This window comes from Triturus cristatus, chromosome 7 (genome assembly GCF_964204655.1).
Source record: "Triturus cristatus chromosome 7, aTriCri1.1, whole genome shotgun sequence".
Lineage (NCBI taxonomy): Eukaryota > Metazoa > Chordata > Amphibia > Caudata > Salamandridae > Triturus > Triturus cristatus.
Window position 1 is genome coordinate 938,395,581 of NC_140590.1, and position 19,803 is coordinate 938,415,383.

Sequence of the window (19,803 nt, forward strand, 5' to 3'; positions counted from 1 at the left end):
CAAGAAGCCGTGTAGAGGTGAGGCACCTTAAACGTAATTGGTGTTCCACAGTACTTTAGCACTGTTGGGCACAGACTCTAGCAGACATTGCACCTATACACAGCCCACCACCCTCTTCAGAGATGGGTAACAATGATCAAATGTAGGGGGTCTGTCCTCTGGTGCATTCTGAATTTCAAAGGATGTTTGAGGAGGCACGATTTTCTTAGCATTTTTGGTGCCATGACTAGTGACTTATACATGTGGACAGTCCAAAATGTAAATACCTGGGAAGGGTGTCCACTCATTCACAACTTAACATTTTCATTCAGTTTAGAGTCTTTTATTGGGACTGCTCTGCATTCTGTTCACAAAATCTTGTTTCCTCACCTCAGACATTTTCCTTCTGCATTTTAGTCTTAATTGTGACACACAACCCAGGTTACAAAAAATAATTTAGCAACGTGTCCTTCGGTTCCAGTTTAAGTGGTTTACTAAGGAGCTAAGAAAAAAGATAGGGTTCTCCCCAACACAGCAAAATTTGGGATGGTACCAGATGACCATCGCTAGGGAAGGACGGCCAACTCCACTCTGCTGGAGGAGTTTGCAAAGTTTTGCCACTCCACGCTCCGTTTGGAGCTCAGAATTTGGCCAAGTTTACCGGCACTGCTGCCCACTCTGAGTCTGCCAGTGCTGCTAAAGATGGTCTCCAGGCTTATGCCACGTGCCTCGCCTCCCCACAAACAACTGTTTATAAAACACAAAGGGACAGAGTCAAAGCCAATCAGAATAGGCTGCTCAGTGGCCACTGATTGCTAACAGACTGAACTTAGCATGCAAATCAGCGGCCTCATTACAAGCTGCAGCTCTAAGAGCGGAGTCTCAGAGCTCAGCTGACAGGAGCAAGGTCAGTTGAAGAAAAGATGCGGAGTGGAAGGGAAGTGCAGGGGGGCATCGTGAGGCAGCGAGGGGGAAACAGTGAAAAGACAGACCGGGAAGCTGCGCTGAAAAAGAGCTGCGCACTGGTGCAGTAGCATTGAGGGCACTGTCAAACCAGTGATTACTCGCCAGCTGTTTCCTCAGAGTGCCAGCAAGTGTCTGCATCACTATAACCTAAGAGACTTGTGGCAAACTGGGATGTGGAATGAAGGTGAGTCGAAGGGGCTGCAGACCAGGGATTGTGCTGGTGGGTGCTCCTCTCTGAAATGTCTGCACTACCTCGGACTCATTGACTTGACGGAAGGTAAGAGTGCTTCCAAGTTTTCTTTATGCTCCCTAAAGAACCTGCTATCATTTTACATTATGTCTATTAGGAGAGGAGGGGAGGCTGGAGCTTACAAAGAGCTGCACAGTGTTCGTCACCTTTACATTTTCTGTCTCACGCCGGCTCTGTGGAGACTTGTTTGCCTTGGGGCAGGCTCTAGGCTCACTCCGGTACTTGTGGGCATGTCAGAGTGCTAGCCGTGGAAGAGCAGAGTGTAGGACGCAGGAGGCACTGGCGTGATTGAAGACAGGCTGCTCATGGGGTAGAGCCCATGGTTCACTACAGTGACATTCGGTCTCGGCCACACCATCTGGAAGATGTTTGAGGGGGACCGCCAGAGATTATCACACCCAGCAGTCCATCACACTGTGCCTGCTGGGCTGGCTTGTCTGTCCTCACTTTTATTTCATCACTCTTAGAATACATGGCCATGCTAGCTCTGCTCTCAAGGTCCACTGACTAAAACTGCAATATCCAAAGTGGTGAAATCTTTTGTGGAATATCATAACAAGTGGACGTCACGTACTCCTCCCTATTGCGGAACTCTGCAGAATTTGGCGGAGTTCTTTGAGTGAAACTCCGCCCAGGCTTACAAATCACCTTAGTTGCGACCAGTTTCGCTTCAGAAAACCTCATGATGGGTTAAGTATTAAAATTATTTTTTTACATCTGTAAGAAACATTAGTTAGTTAGATTCCTTACCTTAGAATATCCCCCGGCGTCAGGCTGGATCCGATAAGATTTTTCATCAGCAATACCCTTGTGCGTCGCTAGGCGTCGTCTGCGACTCTGCATCCGTCGTCGGAGTTGTGATCGCCTGGATGACGTCGTCGGAGTACTTAGACGCCGCCCTTGCGCGCTGACGTCGGCTCTTCTTTTTTCCGCGCCAGTAAGCGAAGATGTGGGAAGAGCATACCCTTTTGTCACTTTTTGACTAAACTTTCTGGACTTTTTGGGTTCATCTTTCGATTCGACCTCAACTCCTGGTGCCGGTAGGGATGCCCGGTTTCAAGCCGTGCGACGCCTGTCACCGACTGATGTCTGTTACGGATCACCACCGTTGGTGTCTCTACTGCCTTGGGGCCGACCATGATGCCGAGGCGTGCCCCGACTGCCAGGCCTTGACCTCGAAGGCTCGGCTGGAGTGGTCCCGCAAGCTCCTCGAGGTCCGGCAGTCGGCTCTGCGCCGCTCGAGGTCCCGGTCGAGGAGGAGGTCGAGGGACCGGTCGCGAAAGCCGTCATCACCGCTCGTCTGGTTCGAAGACCTCGCATTCAGGTAAGTCGAGGTACAGTAAAAAGAAGTCGAAGAAGCAACATCGCTCTTCTGACTCCCCTCACCGGTCGCGCGACTCAGCTGAGGGTTCGGGTGGCACCACCCGCGTGGCTCCATCGGAGCCGCAGGAGTCTCATCCGGCCCCATACCCTACGGTCCCTGGGCCTAATGCGACTCTGGGCGAGATCCGGGACTTCCTCGTGGCCATGAGGAGTCTCGCTCCACCATCGAGGACTGCCGGCGCGCCTTCGGGCCCCGCAGGTCCGACTGGGAGGCCTAGCGAGCCGGCGGCTCCGGCCCCGGCACAGTCGTCGGCCCCGGCACCGCAGGCCCCCGTGGGATCCAGGCCTGGATCCTGGTCAACGCCTGGTTGACCTTACGACCCCTCCGCCGGCGCCGACCCCTATGCTGCCGCCCCCGGCACCATCTTCGGATGACGTCGTCCCCAGTTTCAGTCCGGGTCGGATGTTGGAGCGGTGCCGCCCGGCGCCATCTCCTGCGCCGATGGATGAGCAATTAATCTACCGCCCTGCTCCGACCTTTCAACCTGTCTACCAGGAGTCAGATGACGGGGACGACTGGGAGGGGTCTGAGGACCCTCTGGCACAGCAGTGCCAGTTTGATCAGCACTGGGCAAAAGAGCTGGGGGATGCCAGGGGTCTCAACACCCTTGACACCACGGACTCACTAGGTAGGGTGATTGTGAAGACGGTGGCGATTCGTCGCCCCGCCTGGCTGAGATCCACGAATTTCTCCGGCCCCTCATGGACATGCCCTTTGATGGCCGTCGCCTTTTTGGTGACAAAGCGGATAGTGCGCTGGAGGCTTTAAGGACTCAGGGCTATGGCCAAGTCCTTGGGCCTCTCGGCTCGCACCCCCAAACTTCTGCTTTTCGCCCCTTTCGTGGCCAAGGAAGGGGCGCCCCCACACATCCGTCTAGCCACAGGCCGCAGAACCAGCCTCAACGCGGTCGCGGACGTGGATTCCGCAGAGGCGGAGCAGGGGGACAGAGAGCCGGTCAGCCCACATCTGCCCCAGCAGCATCTGCCTCAAAGCCATCCTAGTCCAACCTTTCAGGCCCATTCCACACCAGTGGGAGGCAGTGTTCACCATCACCTGCTCCACTGGCGTACCATCACGTCGGACAGGTGGGTGCTGCAAATCGTCCGAAGGGGCGACTCCCTCCCCTTCAAGGCGACCCCTCCAGCCATGCCACCGCAGTACCACCGCATGTCGTGGGCTCACTTGCAACTTCGGCAGGAGGAAGTTACGGCCCTCTTTGCCAAGGGGGCCATCGAGCGTGTTCCTGGCCCAGAAGTAGGTCGGGGTTGTTACTCCCACTACTTTCTGGTTCTCAAGAAGTGCAAAGGGGGCTATCTTGGACCTCAGGAGCGTCAACGCCTTCCTCCGGAAGGAGAAGTTCAAGATGCTCACCTTAGCTCAGGTTCTGACTGCCCTAGACCCTAGAGACTGGATGGTAGCGTTGGACTTGCAGGACGCATATTTCCACATCCCCGTCCTGCCGGCCCACCGGCGTTACCTGCGGTTCACGGTAGGCCACGAGCACTTTCAGTTTACCGTGCTCCCCTTCGGCCTCACCAGTGCCCCTTGGGTGTTCACGAAAATGATGGCAGTGGTCGCAGCTCATCTGCGCAGATTAGGGGTTCCAGTCTTCCCCTATCTCAACATCTGGTTGTTGAAGGCGGGCTCGCTCCAAGCAGTCGTCTCCCACCTCCAGACTACGGCCGACCTCCTGCATTTGCTGGGGTTCTCCATCAACGTGCCGAAGTCGCATCTGAGTCCCTCCCAGAAGCTCCTTTTCATCGGAGCGGTTCTGGACTCGGTGCAGTTTCGGGTCTATCCTCCGGAACAACGGGTTCGGGACATTCAGGCTCTGATTCCGATCTTTCAGCCTTTAACCCGAGTTTCGGTCAGGTTGGTGCTGGGTCTGATGGCCTCCTGCATCCTGCTGCTACATCACGCCAGGTGGCGGATGCGGGCTCTGCAGTGGGACCTGAAGTTCCAGTGGGCTCAACATTGGGTCAATCTGTCCGACCACGTCCTGATCTCGGAGGGCACTGCAAGACCGTTGCAGTGGTGGCTCACGGACCGCGATTGGGTCAGTGGCAGATCCCTCTCCCTACCCCAACCGGAGCATGTGGTGGTGACGGATGCATCCCTCCTGGGATGGGGGGGGGCCACATGGGAGATGCGGAGATCAGAGGCCTCTGGTCTCCGGCGGAGTCCCGGCTCCATATCAACCTATTGGAGCTGCGGGCGATCCGGCTTGCACTGAAGGCATTCCTCCCCTCTGTACGGGGAAGTGCAGTGCAGGTGTTCACAGACAACACCACCGCCATGTGATATCGCAACAAACAGGGCGGGATGGGGTCGGGGCTCTGCGCCTCTGGACATGGCTGGAACATCAGGGCATCACCCTGGTGGTTCAACACCTGGCGGGCTCTTTGAACGCCAGGGCGGACGAACTCAGCCGCCGGTGCATGATAGATCACGAATGGCGTCTGAACTCGGACGTGGCGCAAGGCCTCTTTCGGCAGTGGGGAGAACCTTGGTTAGATCTATTTGCCACCGAAGAGAACGCGCAATGTCATCAGTTCTGCGCATTGGAATTTCCAAGGCGGCACTTGCTCGGAGGCGCTTTTCGTCACGAGTGGAGTTGCGGTCTGTTGTACGCCTTTCCGCCTATACCACTTCTGCCCAGAGTGCTGAAGATCATTGTAGGAGAGTAGGGTCCGCTTTCTATGTTCACCCCCACTTTTTGCTTTTGCTTCCCTGGTTTTCGACTTAGATGTGGCTCTGGGCCTGCTAATCAGACCCACAGCCCAGCTGTTCTCTCTCTAAATTCATACTATGTACTTTAGGTACATAACCCAATTGGTAAGGATCACCTTCTAGGGCCCTGTACAGTGTACCTTAGGTACCCAGGGCATAGGTGTACCTTAGGCCTACCAGGGGCTGCAGCATGGCCTTCCATTATGACACAACTGGCTGATCACTCAGCTGGGGCAAGGTCGTGTAATCACCCCTTGCTTAGGTGTAGTATTCCTATACCTATCTTATATATAGACACATCGGTAACCTATCAGTCACTCCTATAGCAGTCCTTAACAATCCTGAAGGCAGAGTGCTTGGTAACATGTGAGATGGTGCTCTAGCATGAGCTGAGCCTGTCTGCAGCTTTCGTAACCATCTGCTTATAGCTGTTCTATGATATCGCCTATCATATACTCTTAAAGTGCCTTATAATCCTCGCGGTTATGGTAACTATGGTTTGGCTTTATCAAAACATGTCGTGTAAGTTGTCTAACACTTTGGAATACTACCCCCACACCATTTCTGGCGGTGAGGATAGTATCCCTCCCTTCTAGAGGGGGAAGACATGTTGAAGACCTACTACCCGGTTAAAGTTAACCAGAGCCCCAGCATCACAAAATGGATGCTGCTGCCACAGACACAAGTCTGACCTCCTGCTGCTGGGAGTCCTTCCAGCGAGGGAGGCTTGGACAATAGGTTTCCTGCCTTGGGAGGTGCTAGCACCACCCTAGACAGGCCTTAGTGTATTGGGGCAGGGAGGGATGAATGAAACGAGACACTGCCTGGGTCACACAAGGTGTCCCATGCATAGTCCGGTTCAAACCGGTGCTGGGGCACTCCAGCCCCAGTCCTGGCGCGAAACTGTACAAAGGGAAGGGGGTGTAACCACCCCCCTCCCTGGTCCAACCCATAGGAGGGACCTAGCAGGTAACCCAGCCCCCCAGATTAGTATAAGAGTGGGAGCTGAGTCCCTAGGACTTTGGATTATCCTGATAACTGAAACTTGAACAGAAACTCTGGACCTTCGACTACGGAAGAAGACTGAAGAATCTCCCTTGTGGCCAAGGAGTGACCACCCTGTGCAAACAGGCACCGTCAAGCGACCTGCCGTTTGCTTTGCCCAACGTTCTACTAGGAACCGACTGCAGAGCCCGACCAGCGCCTTGACTTCCAGACTTCTCCGACCCTGATGCACACCCACAGCAAAGCTGAGATCCGTGGAGGCGACGAGAGACGTGGGACCGGCTACCTGGGAAAATTGGCTACTTGCTTCCAGCGCAGCTTCTGAGGCATCCTCGAAGGTGTGCTCTGGGGATTGAGAAGCCCCAGCCCCGAGCACAATCTGCACCGAAGATCAGCCCTCCACACTCCACGAGTTCTGCGTGGGGCCCTTCTGCATTTTCCTGCTCGACGCGTCTGTCCGGTTGCTTGCCCGTTGGCTAGTGACCTCTGCGACGATGAACCTTTGACTTTCCACCGCTGGTTTGGCTCCTCCAGACTGGCCCTTGCTTACCTGTGAAAGAGAAGCACCTCAGGCCGTCCTAGTCTGCAACAGAAGCGAATCCTTCATTCTGCGTGGGTTGCGCTTGCCAAGGCTTGTTGTGTCCAAACTCGACATAGACGCCGCCGACAGCAAGAGCCCTCGTTGGACAGCTCGCCTCCTGGTTCTGGTCGTCCTCGACGCCTCCTGGTACCCGTGGCTGCTGCGACAAGCTTCACCTCTCCACCTGCATCTTCACGACATCGCCTGGTTCCTTCCCGGCTCCTGGCTGGTGACCTAGACTCTGTCCCCTCTGCTTGCAGGTATCCTCCTTCTTGATTCCATCCTTGGAATCCACCGGACACTCTTCACTGACTGCCTGTCAGCATCTTTCTTCAGGCATCCATAGGAGTCGACGACGAAACCCAACGCAAGTTCACACCTATGCACCCGCAGCCCGTGGGCTAGGTAACTTGAGTACTCCGGTGCTCACAAGGGTATTGACTATCTTAGGGTCTAGTTTCCAAGTCTCTAACTCCTAGCTCCTTCTGAAGTGTCCTAAAACTCTTAATTTCTAAACATTACTATTTCTATCGACTTTAACGCATTACGCGTGAGTGTTTCCACTCTGCACCTGAATCCCGTGGGCCTCCCACTGCCTAGCAACTGATAGGATAGTGTAGCCCCAGCGATTCCCTAGGCCTAGGCCTAACCTGTGGTCGTGACAGTGGTTCTTATACCACTTACTTAGTATATGGTTTGCGTGGCACCTAGGGCCTAGCTGTATTACTTACCTGTGTGACTTATGTATGCTTAAATAAGACTGTGTTGTACTTACCTCGAATCTCATAAAGAGTGCTGAGGGTATTTTGACTAGAATAAATACATTCTATTTTTATATACATCTGTTGTGGTGTCCTTTCATTTGGTATTCAAGGGATTGCAAATGGTATAACAGCTGGCATCACATGCCATACAGAGTTTAGCCTAAGACTGCTCTTGTCCATGCTACCACTAGGATAGCTGGTCTATAAGGTTGACTTTACAACCAATCACCATAAGGGTTGTTTGGACTGATACAAGGTGTACACTAGAACCAGTGACATCATATATCAGGCCAACTTCTCACAATCATCAGGCGCGACCGGGCCCCAGTTATCCTTGTGGCTCCAGATTGGGCACGAAGATACTGGTATCCCGAGCTACTCAGTCTGTCAATCGATCCCCCGATTCGACTGCCTCTTCAGGGGGACCTTCTGTCGCAGCAACAGGGGACGGTCCTCCACCCAAACCTGTCCAGCCTCCACCTCCATGCGTGGAGATTGAGCGGCGACAGTTGATGCCATTTGACTTGCCTCGTGAAGTCTGTGATGTTGTTCTGGCAGCCAGGCGTCCCCCCACTAAAACGGTATACGCCTGCAGGTGGAACAAATTTGTGGCATGGTGCACAGCGCAAAGGCTGTGGATCCCCTTTCCGCCCCTCTTTCTGAAGTTCTCCTCTTTCTTCTTTTCCTGGTCCAGCAGGGCTCTGCTCTGGCCACCCTCAAGGGATATCTTTCAGCTGTTTCTGCCTTCTTACGGCTTCCTGATCAGCCTTCTCTTTTCAAGTCCCCTGTTGTTGCTAGATTCTTTAAAGGCATTACTCATATGTATGAACCTGGTGTTAACCTATCTGATGTGCGCTCCTTTTGAGCCACTTCATAATTGTCCTCTTCATCTTCTAACTCTTAAGACTGCTTTCCTGGTTGCCATCACCTCTGCCAGAAGGGTGAGTAAGCTACAGGCTCTTTCTTCTAAACCTCCTTTCCTCTCTGTCCATCCGGACAAGGTTGTTCTCAGGACTCGTCCTTCCTTTCTCCCCAAGGTGGTAACTGCCTTTCACATCGGCCAGTCTGTTACATTTCCCACCTTCTTTCCGCCTCCACATCCCTCGAAAGAGGAAGAGAGGCTCCACCGTCTGGATCCAAAACGTGCGCTCTCCTTCTATCGGGACCGCACGAAACAGTTCCGCGTGGACGACCAACTCTTCGTTGGTTACGTGGGCGCTAAGAAGGGGCGGGCAGTGCACAAGCGGACCATCTCTTGGTGGGTCGTTTTGTTCATTAAGGCCTGTTATTCCTTGGCTAAGAAGGAACCTCCTGTGGTGCTGAGGGCCCATTCCACTCGGGCTACGGCGGCTTCTACTGCCCTGGGACGGGGAGTCCCTCTGCAGGACATTTGTCAGGCAGCAACGTGGGCCTCGCTGCACACGTTTGCTAAGCATTACTGTCTGGACAGCCAAGTCCTGAGAGATGGCTTCTTTGGCCGTTCCGTTCTCCAGGACTTCCTGGTGTGATCTTGGTTTGCAGACCCTCCACCGGGGTTGGTATTGCTGGGGTATCTATTCTAAGGTAAGGAATCTAACTAACGTGTTTCTTTCAGATGTTACTTACCTTCGGTAACGCTGTATCTGTCAGAAACATTAGTTAGTTAGATTCCTCACCGACCCACCCATCCTCCCCGCTCTGCGAACCGACATCTAGGGTTAAGGTCATCCTGTTCAGGGCCCTAGACTTTTTGGCACCAGTGTCGGTCTCTTGCATGGCTCTGCGTTCCTGGCGCGGAAAGCTATGTACAAGAACTGACGTCAGCGCGCGAGGGCAGCGTCTAAGTACTCCGACGTCATCCCGGCAATCACGACGAGGGACACGGAGCCGCAGATGACGCCTAGTGACGTGCAAGGGTATTGCTGACACAAAATCTTTCCAGATCCAGCCTGACGCCTGGGTATATTCTAAGGTAAGGAATCTAACTAATGTTTCTTACAGATATATTGTTACCGAAGGTAAGTAACTTGTTCAACAATCTCTTTTACTGATCACTAAAGCAAGGCTTTTCCACTTGTGATTAGATTCTAAAGTGCCTGGTGATTAGTTTACGCCTAACACATGGAATCCCCCATAGGTTTTACCTTGTGTGATGTGAATGCTTTTGATCCTTTGCATGCTTGTTCTCTGAGACTGTAAAACTACAAAAATATAGTTGTGATTGCTGTTACATTGGCAGTGAAGACAGTCTAGCTGCAAGCCCTGAATTGAACCCCATCTGTAAGTTCAAATCTGTGTTCCAGGACAGTGCTGACATGCAAGTCATCTTTTTTCGCTCACAGCACAAGAGGATCAGGGAACGTTTTTGACCAAGACATGCATCTATTTCACAGGGATTCTAGATAAAACACACACAGATGCAGTCGGTCATGTATTGCCTAAGGTCAAAATCTAATGACTCAAGCAAAAATCCTATTACACAAGAAAGAATTTCTGTTTTAGGACGAAAGCCCCCACCCACTCTAAGATGGCTTGCTTCATCATCAGGCTCCTCCTCACACAAGAATTGAAATTTAGTGGTGTGCGCTATACCTTCTGGCTCACATCCAAGTAATGCAACAGAAGGAGCACATTGAGGTGTTTCATATGAAGTGGGTAGTATCCCTTTGAGAGCTAGGTCTGGGTGTGGTCCAACGTAAGTGCCGAGTGCAAAGTGAGTGTGAAACAAAAAGTGCCCTCTGGTGAACCAATAATTTCATTAGCAGTTCCCAGGTGGCAGATTAACCTCAAGGGGGGTGAGACCTTCAACTCAGTCCAAACTAGGTCATTAGAGTCATTAATTTTGACCTCCAGCTACAAATAACCGACTGTATGTCTTTGTGTGTTGCAAGTCATCTTTCTTTTGTATAAATTCTACCATAGGATGAAAATCAAACTCAAACAAAGGTAGCTCTATTTGATCGTAAAAAGGAAGACACAAAACGTTTGAATTGTGATGGCCATATATTTTGTATTTTTATAATTCTAGAAGGCATGTCAAGTTGGTCCCAGTCTATAATGGGTGGTCATCCGGGCCTCCAGCAAGTACCGGATCCAGCTACATTTTCTCAACATCAACCGATGGAACGTGACGATTCTGGAATAATGGCTCCAGCAAACATTTTTCATCAGCCAACTAGCAGCGGTTATGTGGATTTTTCTAAAGTAAGCTTTTAATTTCTGTTATTGATAAGCAAGTCAAATGAAGCATTTGTTGTGGATTGCGACGCCTTTTTTGTAGATGTTGCCGTCTGATTTGTGTGCTGGTTTTGCCTCATCCTTAAAAGCTCAAAGCGGTCTTAAAGATAATGCCTTTTCTCTTTGGCACTTTCCACATTTTACCATTAGAACATGAATTAATCCTGTTAAGGTCTCGCATAAGACAGAGCAAATGAGCTGTGGCTTGCCCCGATCTGTTGTTTCTAAAACCAAAATACTCTAAGAAGGGGCTGTAAGCCCACCCATTACTATACATTGGTTGGCTTCATTGTCCGTCTTATTTTCTTCCTTTTCATTGGTGTGCACATCAGTGCCTTTCGGCTTCACTTTGTCTCCTTGTGTTTATTTTCTTCCGTGGAGCATGGACTGAGTACTAATTGATTTCTTGATTAGTGTTTTTCCACGCTGCTTGCTCTCGGATTGTGGTACTTTTTCTATTTAGTTATTTCGCTCTCACGTTCAAGGTAACTTAAAACGGTCCCGCTTTTCAGTATTTTGAGATTTTGTGACGTGAACAATTACAGAAACATACATTTTGGCCTCATGTTGCTTTAACGTTTCCCACCCCTGGACCCTCAAGTCACCCACACCAGTCACTCTCCCCTCACCTCTGCCCATGCCTGAACCCTCAAATCACTTTCTCCTCACTTTACCTATACCCACCCCTGAACCCTCAGGTCACCCTCCCCGTGCCCTGAAGTGGCCTTCACCTCCTTTGCGTCTACCCTTCCCTGATCCCTCAAGACTCCCTCATGTCCCTTTACCACTATCTACCTGTGTGCTCTCCCCATTAAGGTCATTTATTTTCCTTTCACTTGCACCGCACTTCGTCCTACATTGTTACTTGTCTGGTCCGTATCTCTCCCATTGTTGGTTAACTCATCTACTTCCCAACCCTCATCCTTAGAGGTTTACCCACTCCTGTCCAGCGAGAAAAGGGCACCCAAAAGTCATGCCAGTGGATATCAAGATATTAGAAATATGCAAACAGCACTGTGCTCCCTGCACTGTATGGCCTTTTTGGTGCTGCTCTTGTGCAGGACCAATGGCAAAATTCAGCTTTTACGCAAGATAAACTTTTTTATGTATTTATTTTTTGTAAAGGCAGAGAATAATCCCATACCAGGAAAACAGATCACAGCTCCATGCTGGCACGTTATAGCACTATTTTTGTTTACTTTCAGCCTTGCTGCTGTAGAACATAGCGAAAAGAAATTGACTAATCCAATAACCTCCCCATAGGCAAGACCTATTTACTTTACCAATGCTCGTTTAGCCATGTTGTGCAGCTGCGTGGATGCTATGACGCAGACAACACCTGCCGCATCATAGCACTTTTTCGCTTTGCTGTCAGCCATGTTGCACAGCAGCCATGCTACTGTACAATATGGCTAAAAAACACATTGACAAACCCGTTGGCGAGATCTATTGGCTTTGCCAATACTTACGTTTGCACACAGTATGACACTGTGACCAACGAAGACAAGGTAACTAATTGAAATATAGGAACTTTCTTTTGAAACCTACTGTGCAACAATAGATTATAACACTCAGTAGGCAGTCACACATTCAGTAATTTACTCAAAGATTTGAAAAATTAAAAACAATCTCTTTTGCTTAATGCAAAAGATGTGCTGTATTCATAAATAAAATCCAGTGTTTCGTGTCATTCCAAAAGAGACTAAACTTCAACAAAATATGGTGCTTTTTTATTTTAGTGGACATGGTACACTGCTTCAAAGATAAGAGTACACTGTTTGCCAAACTCCTGCTTCCCCTGCTCTATTTAGAGTCTAACAAACTGTCACATTTCTACCAGTGGAACTTCCACTGGTGGAAATATTTGACCGACGGCCTAACTGGCAATAGGCTGCCTGTCAGAGTACCTCAGACCGAACATTCTGAAGTTCTTGCCGTCACTAGTGCTTGACCACATGCAGGGTCCTGCAAGTCTTCGAGTGCTGTTTTGGTAGCTATCATATGTGAGGCCAGACGAAGCCCATGTCTTTGTCATGTCTCTTCTCGGACAAGTGGGTAGGGACTGTTCAATGTCTTCAAAGTCTTCAACCATCATGACCTGCTTCTAGTTAAGTGCCTCTATGCAGTGAGGTAGATGCAGCATGTCATGTGTCATACAGGAACCACAAAGTTGAATCACAGCACGAGTCTGCGCAGGTGTCACACAGTGGGCATTTGCAGCCCGTTAAGTACTAGTGCAGGATTAATCTAGCTCTGAAGTTACAGTCCAGTCTAGGCCAGTGCGTTACCCACTGCAGTTGCAGCCTAACATGATCCAGTACATGATGGAGAAGAGTTGAAGTCAAAACCTTGACCAGTGCAGGACGCACTTTCCGGAGCACTCATTTCCTTGTTTATAGAGCACTTAGAATTGAAACAAAATGGGTCTTTTTGGGTTCCATTTTGACACACGTTTTCCAGAAAGGGGATGCGATTTCACTGGCTCAAACTTCAGAACCATTTTTGGATTGTACTTTCAAGTGCCATTCACAGGCTGCTGTCCAGTAATAGCCTTTGTGTGAGGCAATGCTTCTCACAGCAGGCAGCACTGGGACGTCTTCAAGTTGTAGCACCGACAACATGGGCACAATGTAGTTTGAGGTTTCTGTCCAGAATGCCATCAGCCTTCCAGAACATTAATTGGGGACAGACCGAAATGCGGGCCTTATGTAGAAACAGCCTCATCTTGCAGGATAGAAACTGCTGTCACACCACTCAACTCTACCATCAACCAAACGGCTGCGCTTGGGTGGAACTAATGACCAACCCCTTGCTGACAACGTTTTCATGGAATTTCTAAAGATAGCCCTGTCTGCATTCTCCTAATTTCTGGATCTCCAGCCTTCGAAGTTCAGGCTTCCAATAGAGACTTCCAGCTGCAGATTCCTCATCTTTTGACTATTCCCCAAACCTCAAGGGTGGATACGGAATTATTTTTGCAGTAGCTCTGTACGCCAATAGGCAGCACCACATGGCTCTGCAATGACACTCTTCCGCTCTGGAATTGACGTGCGGGGCCTTTATAAGCATCACTCCAGCATGCTAGCGTCCGTTCCTTTCTTTTCACACCACCAGTCGCAGATCCGGTGTGCTCTCGCATTTTTCAGAGACATTTACCTCAGGTATTTTTCAAAAAATTGAGTGTGCAAAGGATTGTCGCCACCAAATATGACCGTTTTTAAGCCCTGTAAAGACTGTCACAAAAAAATGTCTGTGACAGATATCCATCAGGTGGTCCTGGGGTCGAGTCACAAATCTAAGGCCTGCAGCCACTGCACAGTGATGAATCCAAAACCATCTGAGAGCGCAAGGTGTAACTACATCACCATGTATAAGGAGACCACGTAATAAGACCTGTTAGTCTCAGTCCATTCCGGTAATTGGTTTCTGTTCTCGCTCCAGAAGTTGATAAAGCAGGTCTTCGGTGGGCGGTGTTCGTCAAGATCTAAATCGGCCAGGAAGTCCAAAAGGAAACACACAAAATCAAAGCAAAACTCTGGCCCCCTCTCATCACTCTCATTCATCTGAGAAGACACAGGGCATCTTCATGGCTCTCGATCTTGCTACTGGAGTCCGTCAATTTCGGAGCCGATTTCACAACTGGTTCCTGCACAACCCAAGTTTTCGGGGCAGTCCACCGCTCCTAAACAGATTGAAGAGTCCCGTGAGGCCATGCTCCCACTCTTCTGATTTTTTCAAAGTCCCTCTGGCATGCCTTTGGGCCACAAGGAGCCAAGAGGTCTTAAATCTGGGATTCATCTGGCGGCTTCACCCTCTGCGCCAATTGGACCCTCCGAGCCCGTCACAATGCCTCTAATTCCAGCCCGCCTCCAGCGCCACAGTCCACGCTAGTTCGGTGAACATCAAAGCCGGTGCTGAATCCATTGACGCCAGACAAGGAGATACCTATAATGCTCGTAGATTCTGAATTGGTGAAGTCTAACTTCGAACAAGGTCACGCCCGACCACTGCTGAGGCAACTCTTGCCCCACTTGATTCGCCATCTCCACAAGGGAAAACACACCCAGCACTCCCTTTTCGGTACAAACTGAGACATCGACTGACGTGGGTGATGTGTTCACTCAGCCCTATACTGAGGACAATTGGTGTGATGGTTTGCAGGAGAACCGCGGCCTAGAGACCCCCTTCCGCCCCCCCAAATCAGTCCTTTCTCACCATCTGGCCTTGATTTGCCCCCCAACCCCTCCTGCAGTCAACAAGCAAATAGCGTGGCGCCATCGTCCTTCTCCAGATGACTCCGTGTTCCTGTCAACACCGTTCCCCCATAAGTTTGGTTGTCCCAAGAGTCCACAAGCCAGTCTAACCCAAACACTTTCCCGACTGCTCTTCCTGATAAAGAATCAAAGTGTGTGGAGGCATTTGGAAAGCAAGTTTTCTTCCATCAGCCTGGCTCTGTCCAGTGAATGCCAGCTGTATCCTCGGACACTGCTTCCACGCCCTTTGGGACTTGGTTGCCCAAGTCCTCCATGGTGTCCCTGAAGATCTCCAACCTCTCTCTTTCAGATTATCCAGGACAGTCAGGATGCGGCCGAGTTAACAATTTGTTGTGGCTTGGATACTACCAATTCCATTGGGAGGGCCACTGGCATCAGTGTTGCCATTCGCTGCCACGCTTGGCTGCAATCCACCGTTTTTTCAGATGACGTCTAGTCATCCCGCATGGACAGTGCTGTTCAATGGGTCTTGGCTGTTTGGAAATAATGCAAACTCACCTCTCAAGCGGTACAAGAAGAGCAGGGTCGGGCTCATTCTCTAGACCTATCTGCCCCTCCTTGTCAACCATACCAGACCTACCACTCCTTTTGTGGCTTTGGTAGAGGTCCCCATACCGCCAGCCACAGCATGGTGCCCAGCAGTATTGCGGTCACTGCCATGGTGTCCACGAACCCGTGTCCAAAGATTCTTGCTTGGTTGGCAAGCCATAAGATCAGACCGTTGGCCCTGCAATTTGTTTGGAGGGGCTATGCTCTCACCTTCCTTTCAGCACCTCTGTACCTTCCACAGTCTGCCAAACAGCTCTTGGAGGACCATCTTTCCGTCTTGCGACAGGAAGTGCAAGCCCTTTTGTCCCAGCTATTGAGAGGATGTCTGTACCAGAAAAAGGTTGTGGTTGTTGTTCCCACTATTTTCTGGTGCCCAAGAAGGACAGAGGCCTTTCGCATATTTTATTTCTGTGTCTTCTCAACACCTTCCGAAGGAAAAATTCAAGATGCTCAAACTGGTCTAGGTCTTGTCTGCCCTCGTCCCTGTGTCTTGGATGGTAGTGTTGGCCCTGCGGTAGTCCTACTTCTATGTATCCGTTCTGCAGACACACCGACCCAGCCTACGGATTTTGGTGGGACAGAAGCATTTTCTGTTTGCTGTGCCCTCCTTTGAATGGACTTATTTTAAAGAACAAAGGTCCTTAGCTTAAAGATAGATAATGAAAACATTTCAACAAAGACTTCAATAAGAACTATGGATAGTCTTCCAATGTCCAGCCGGACAGAGGAACATTTATTTAGAGCAGATGCAAAAGGAATTAAACAAAGTGAAAGCAACAAAGAGGGTGAAACACGGGCACAATCCTGTACTGAGCTTATAAGAAGAAAAATGAAAAATGAGTAGAAAACAAAGTAGCAGGCAAAATCTTTGGAGCAAGTGGTGGCTTACAATACAGTACAGTCTTAAGTAAGCTCTAACCAGCAGTTACCACAATACAATTTACACAGTGGATAAATTGCGGTACTGTTTGAAAAGTCGACGTTTCGATCCCTATCTCCTAATGCAATGGGATCATCCTCAGGACTAAACAATAAACAATTGCCTTATTTGATTTAGACGCCTGTGGGATTAAAACAGGAAAAAAGGGGGGAGAGAAGAAAACATAATAAGATACCCCATTTAAGATTTGAGGTTGCATGTCAGCATCATTACAAGTTGTGGGGACCATATATATGGTCTGTGACGGACGGAGTGGGCAGTGAGTTGCGGTCGGCGCAGTGAAGGTGTTGCCGGCGCACTCACTAAGAGTAAAGGCTGACCTTATGAGTGGGCTCGTGGTGTGACAAGCCCAGGAAACATGACACGTAGTGAGGTATTGGATCACCTGGGAATAAAGGAAAGAACCACAACTCACTGCCCACTCCGTCCGCATTAGATGGCTTCACACTCCATCCATTAATTACACCAACACGATCCTTGCAAATCCCACACTTGCGCCGCCACCCTTACATGCTCACTGTAACCTTGACACACCCCGCCCCTTGTGCCCCTTTTTCCTAAAGCATAATTCGTCGCGGTCCAACATCGAGCCTTCCTAGGCATGCATTCAAAGTTAACAGCGCATGTACTATGCTTGACCAGATTTTAATATGCACATGATACGTGATAGTATGATCTCGCCAAACTCTCACTGGGCCGTCCGTCCTTGACCATCTTCACTTAGACATCGTCTCACAGCCCTCCGTACGAACTGTGTAATTAATGTCACCTTAGTTCTTAAGGCTTTCACCATGCTTGGCCATTGATGCATTCGCAATCATTTGCTACTGCATGTGTCACTTTGACCTAGTCTTTTCACATATTGCCTATGAAATCACTTTCTTAGTCACAGACCATATATATGGTCCCCACAACTTGTAATGATGCTGACATGCAACCTCAATTCTTAAATGGGGTACCTTATTATGTTTTCTTCTCTCCCCCCTTTTTTCCTGTTTTAATCCCACAGGCGTCTAAATCAAATCAGGCAATTGTTTATTGTTTAGTCCTGAGGATGATCCCATTGCATTAGGAGCTAGGGATCGAAACGTCGACTTTTCAAACAGTACCGCTATTTATCCACTGTGTAAATTGTATTGTGGTAACTGCTGGTTAGAGCTTACTTAAGATTGTACTGTATTGTAAGCCACCACTTGCTCCAAAGTTTTTGCCTGCTACTTTTTCTTCTCATTTTTCATTTTTCTTCTTGTAAGCTCAGTACAGGATTGTGCCCGTGTTTCACCCTCTTTGTTGCTTTCACTTTGTTTAATTCCTTTTGCATCTGCTCTAAATAATGTTCCTCTGTCCGGCTGGACATTGGAAGACTATCCATAGTTCTTATTGAAGTCTATATTGAAATGTTTTCATTATCTATCTTTAATCTAAGGACCTTTGTTCGTTAAAATAAGTAATCACCCGAGGTCCAAAGCTACTTGATCGGGTCCCCTTGTTAATTATACTGTGCTCCTTTGGATGGACACCATCGACTCGCTGGGCAGAGCAGTGTCATCGGTGGCTGTTCGCCATGCCAGGCTCAGAACTTCTGGCTTTTCTGGGGATGTCGAGGCTTCCCTTATGGGCATGCCCTTTGATGGCGCCGGTCTCTAAGGAGACCAGGCAGACATGACCCTGGAGCGCTTTAATGACTCTCAGGATTCAGTCAAGTGCTTGGGCCTCTCAGTGACCACCCACATGCTTATCGTCTCTTTTGTGGCCACGGGATGGGCTTTCAGCTGCGCCAGTCAAAAAACCGTGGCTCCTTTCGACCTCATGGGTCAGGTAGCCAGAGGTCGAGTCAGTCCACTCCTCCCCCTGCAGCCTCCAAACCTTCCTAGTCCGGCCCTTCAGGATCATGGGCGGCCAGTTGGTGGCAGGATCAGCTATCGCCTCCACCGCTGGCAAAGCATCACATCAACAGGTTGGGTTCTACAGATAATCCAAAAGGGCTACTTCCTCCCCTTCAAGACTACCCCTCCCTTCATGTATACAGCTTATTACCAGCTGATGTAGTACCACCTGAACTTGCTGCAGGAAGAAGTCCGCACTCTCTTGATCAGGGGAGCCATAGAGAGGGTTCCGGTGCCAGAAGTAGGCTGTGGTTGTTATTCCTGCTACTTTCTGGCTCCGACAAAGGCCTTTGTCCTATTCTAGATCTGTGAGCTCTCAACTACTTCCTGAAATAGGGAAAGTTCAAAATGCTCACTTTGGCTCAGGTCTTGTCTGCCCTAGACCCGGAGACTGAATGGTAGCGTTTGACTTGCAGGACATCTATTTTCACATTCCCATCCTGGCTGCCCATCAGTGCTACCTTGTGTTCATGGTCGGCCACAAGCACTTTCAGTTCACCGTGCTCCCCTTTGGCCTTACCAGCGCCCCTTGGGTGTTCACCAAGGTATTGGCAGTGGTCTCAGCTCATCTGCGCAGAGCAGGGGTGCCAGTCTTACCCTATCTCGACTAGCTGTTGAAGGTGAGCTTGGCCTAGACTGCCCTCTCCCACCTGCAGACTACGGCAAATCTCCTGCTTTCGCTACTGTTTACTATCCGCATGCTGGAGTCACATCTGACACCTTCTCAGGCGCTCCCCTTCTGGATACAGTGCAGTTTCTGGCCTATCCTCCCGTGCAGCAAGTTCAGGGTATTCAGGCAATGATACTGATATTTCAGTCTCTATCCTGGATTTCAGTGGGAATGACTGAGGCTGCTGGGCCTCAAGGCCTCCTGCATCCTGCTAGTGACACATGCCTGATGCAGTGTGGCCTGAAGTTCCAGTGAGTGCAGCATCAGGGGATTTCTCCAACATGGTCCAGATCTCAGAGAGAACTGCACAGGACCTGCAGTGGTGGCTAACTAACCACGATGGGGTCAGCGGCAGGCCCCTCTCCCTTCCTGAACCTGATAACACAGTAGTGACCGATGCATCACTCCTGGGATGAGGCGGCCATCTGGGAAAGGTGGAGATCAGAGGACCCTGGTCTCTGGCCAAATCAGGACTCCTCATCAGCTCCAGGCAATTTGCTTTGCATTGAAAGCTTTTCTTCTTTCTATCAAGGGAAAGCTAGTTCAGGTGTTCATGGACAACATTACCGCCATGTGGTACTGCAACAAATACGGTGGGTGGGGTCATGGA

The 19,803-nt window shown here is 50.0% G+C and overlaps 1 protein-coding gene across 2 annotated transcripts in view; it reads left to right on the top strand.

Moving 5' to 3' along the window:
- Positions 1-19,803, top strand: part of ANKHD1 (ankyrin repeat and KH domain containing 1) — a 1,109,311-nt gene that overhangs the window by 1,031,680 nt on the left and 57,828 nt on the right. For both annotated transcript variants that reach the window (XM_085617924.1, XM_085617925.1), the window contains exon 32: positions 10,666-10,841. In XM_085617924.1, coding sequence (XP_085474050.1) covers positions 10,666-10,841 — 176 coding nt within the window. The remainder of the gene's footprint in view (positions 1-10,665; positions 10,842-19,803) is intronic.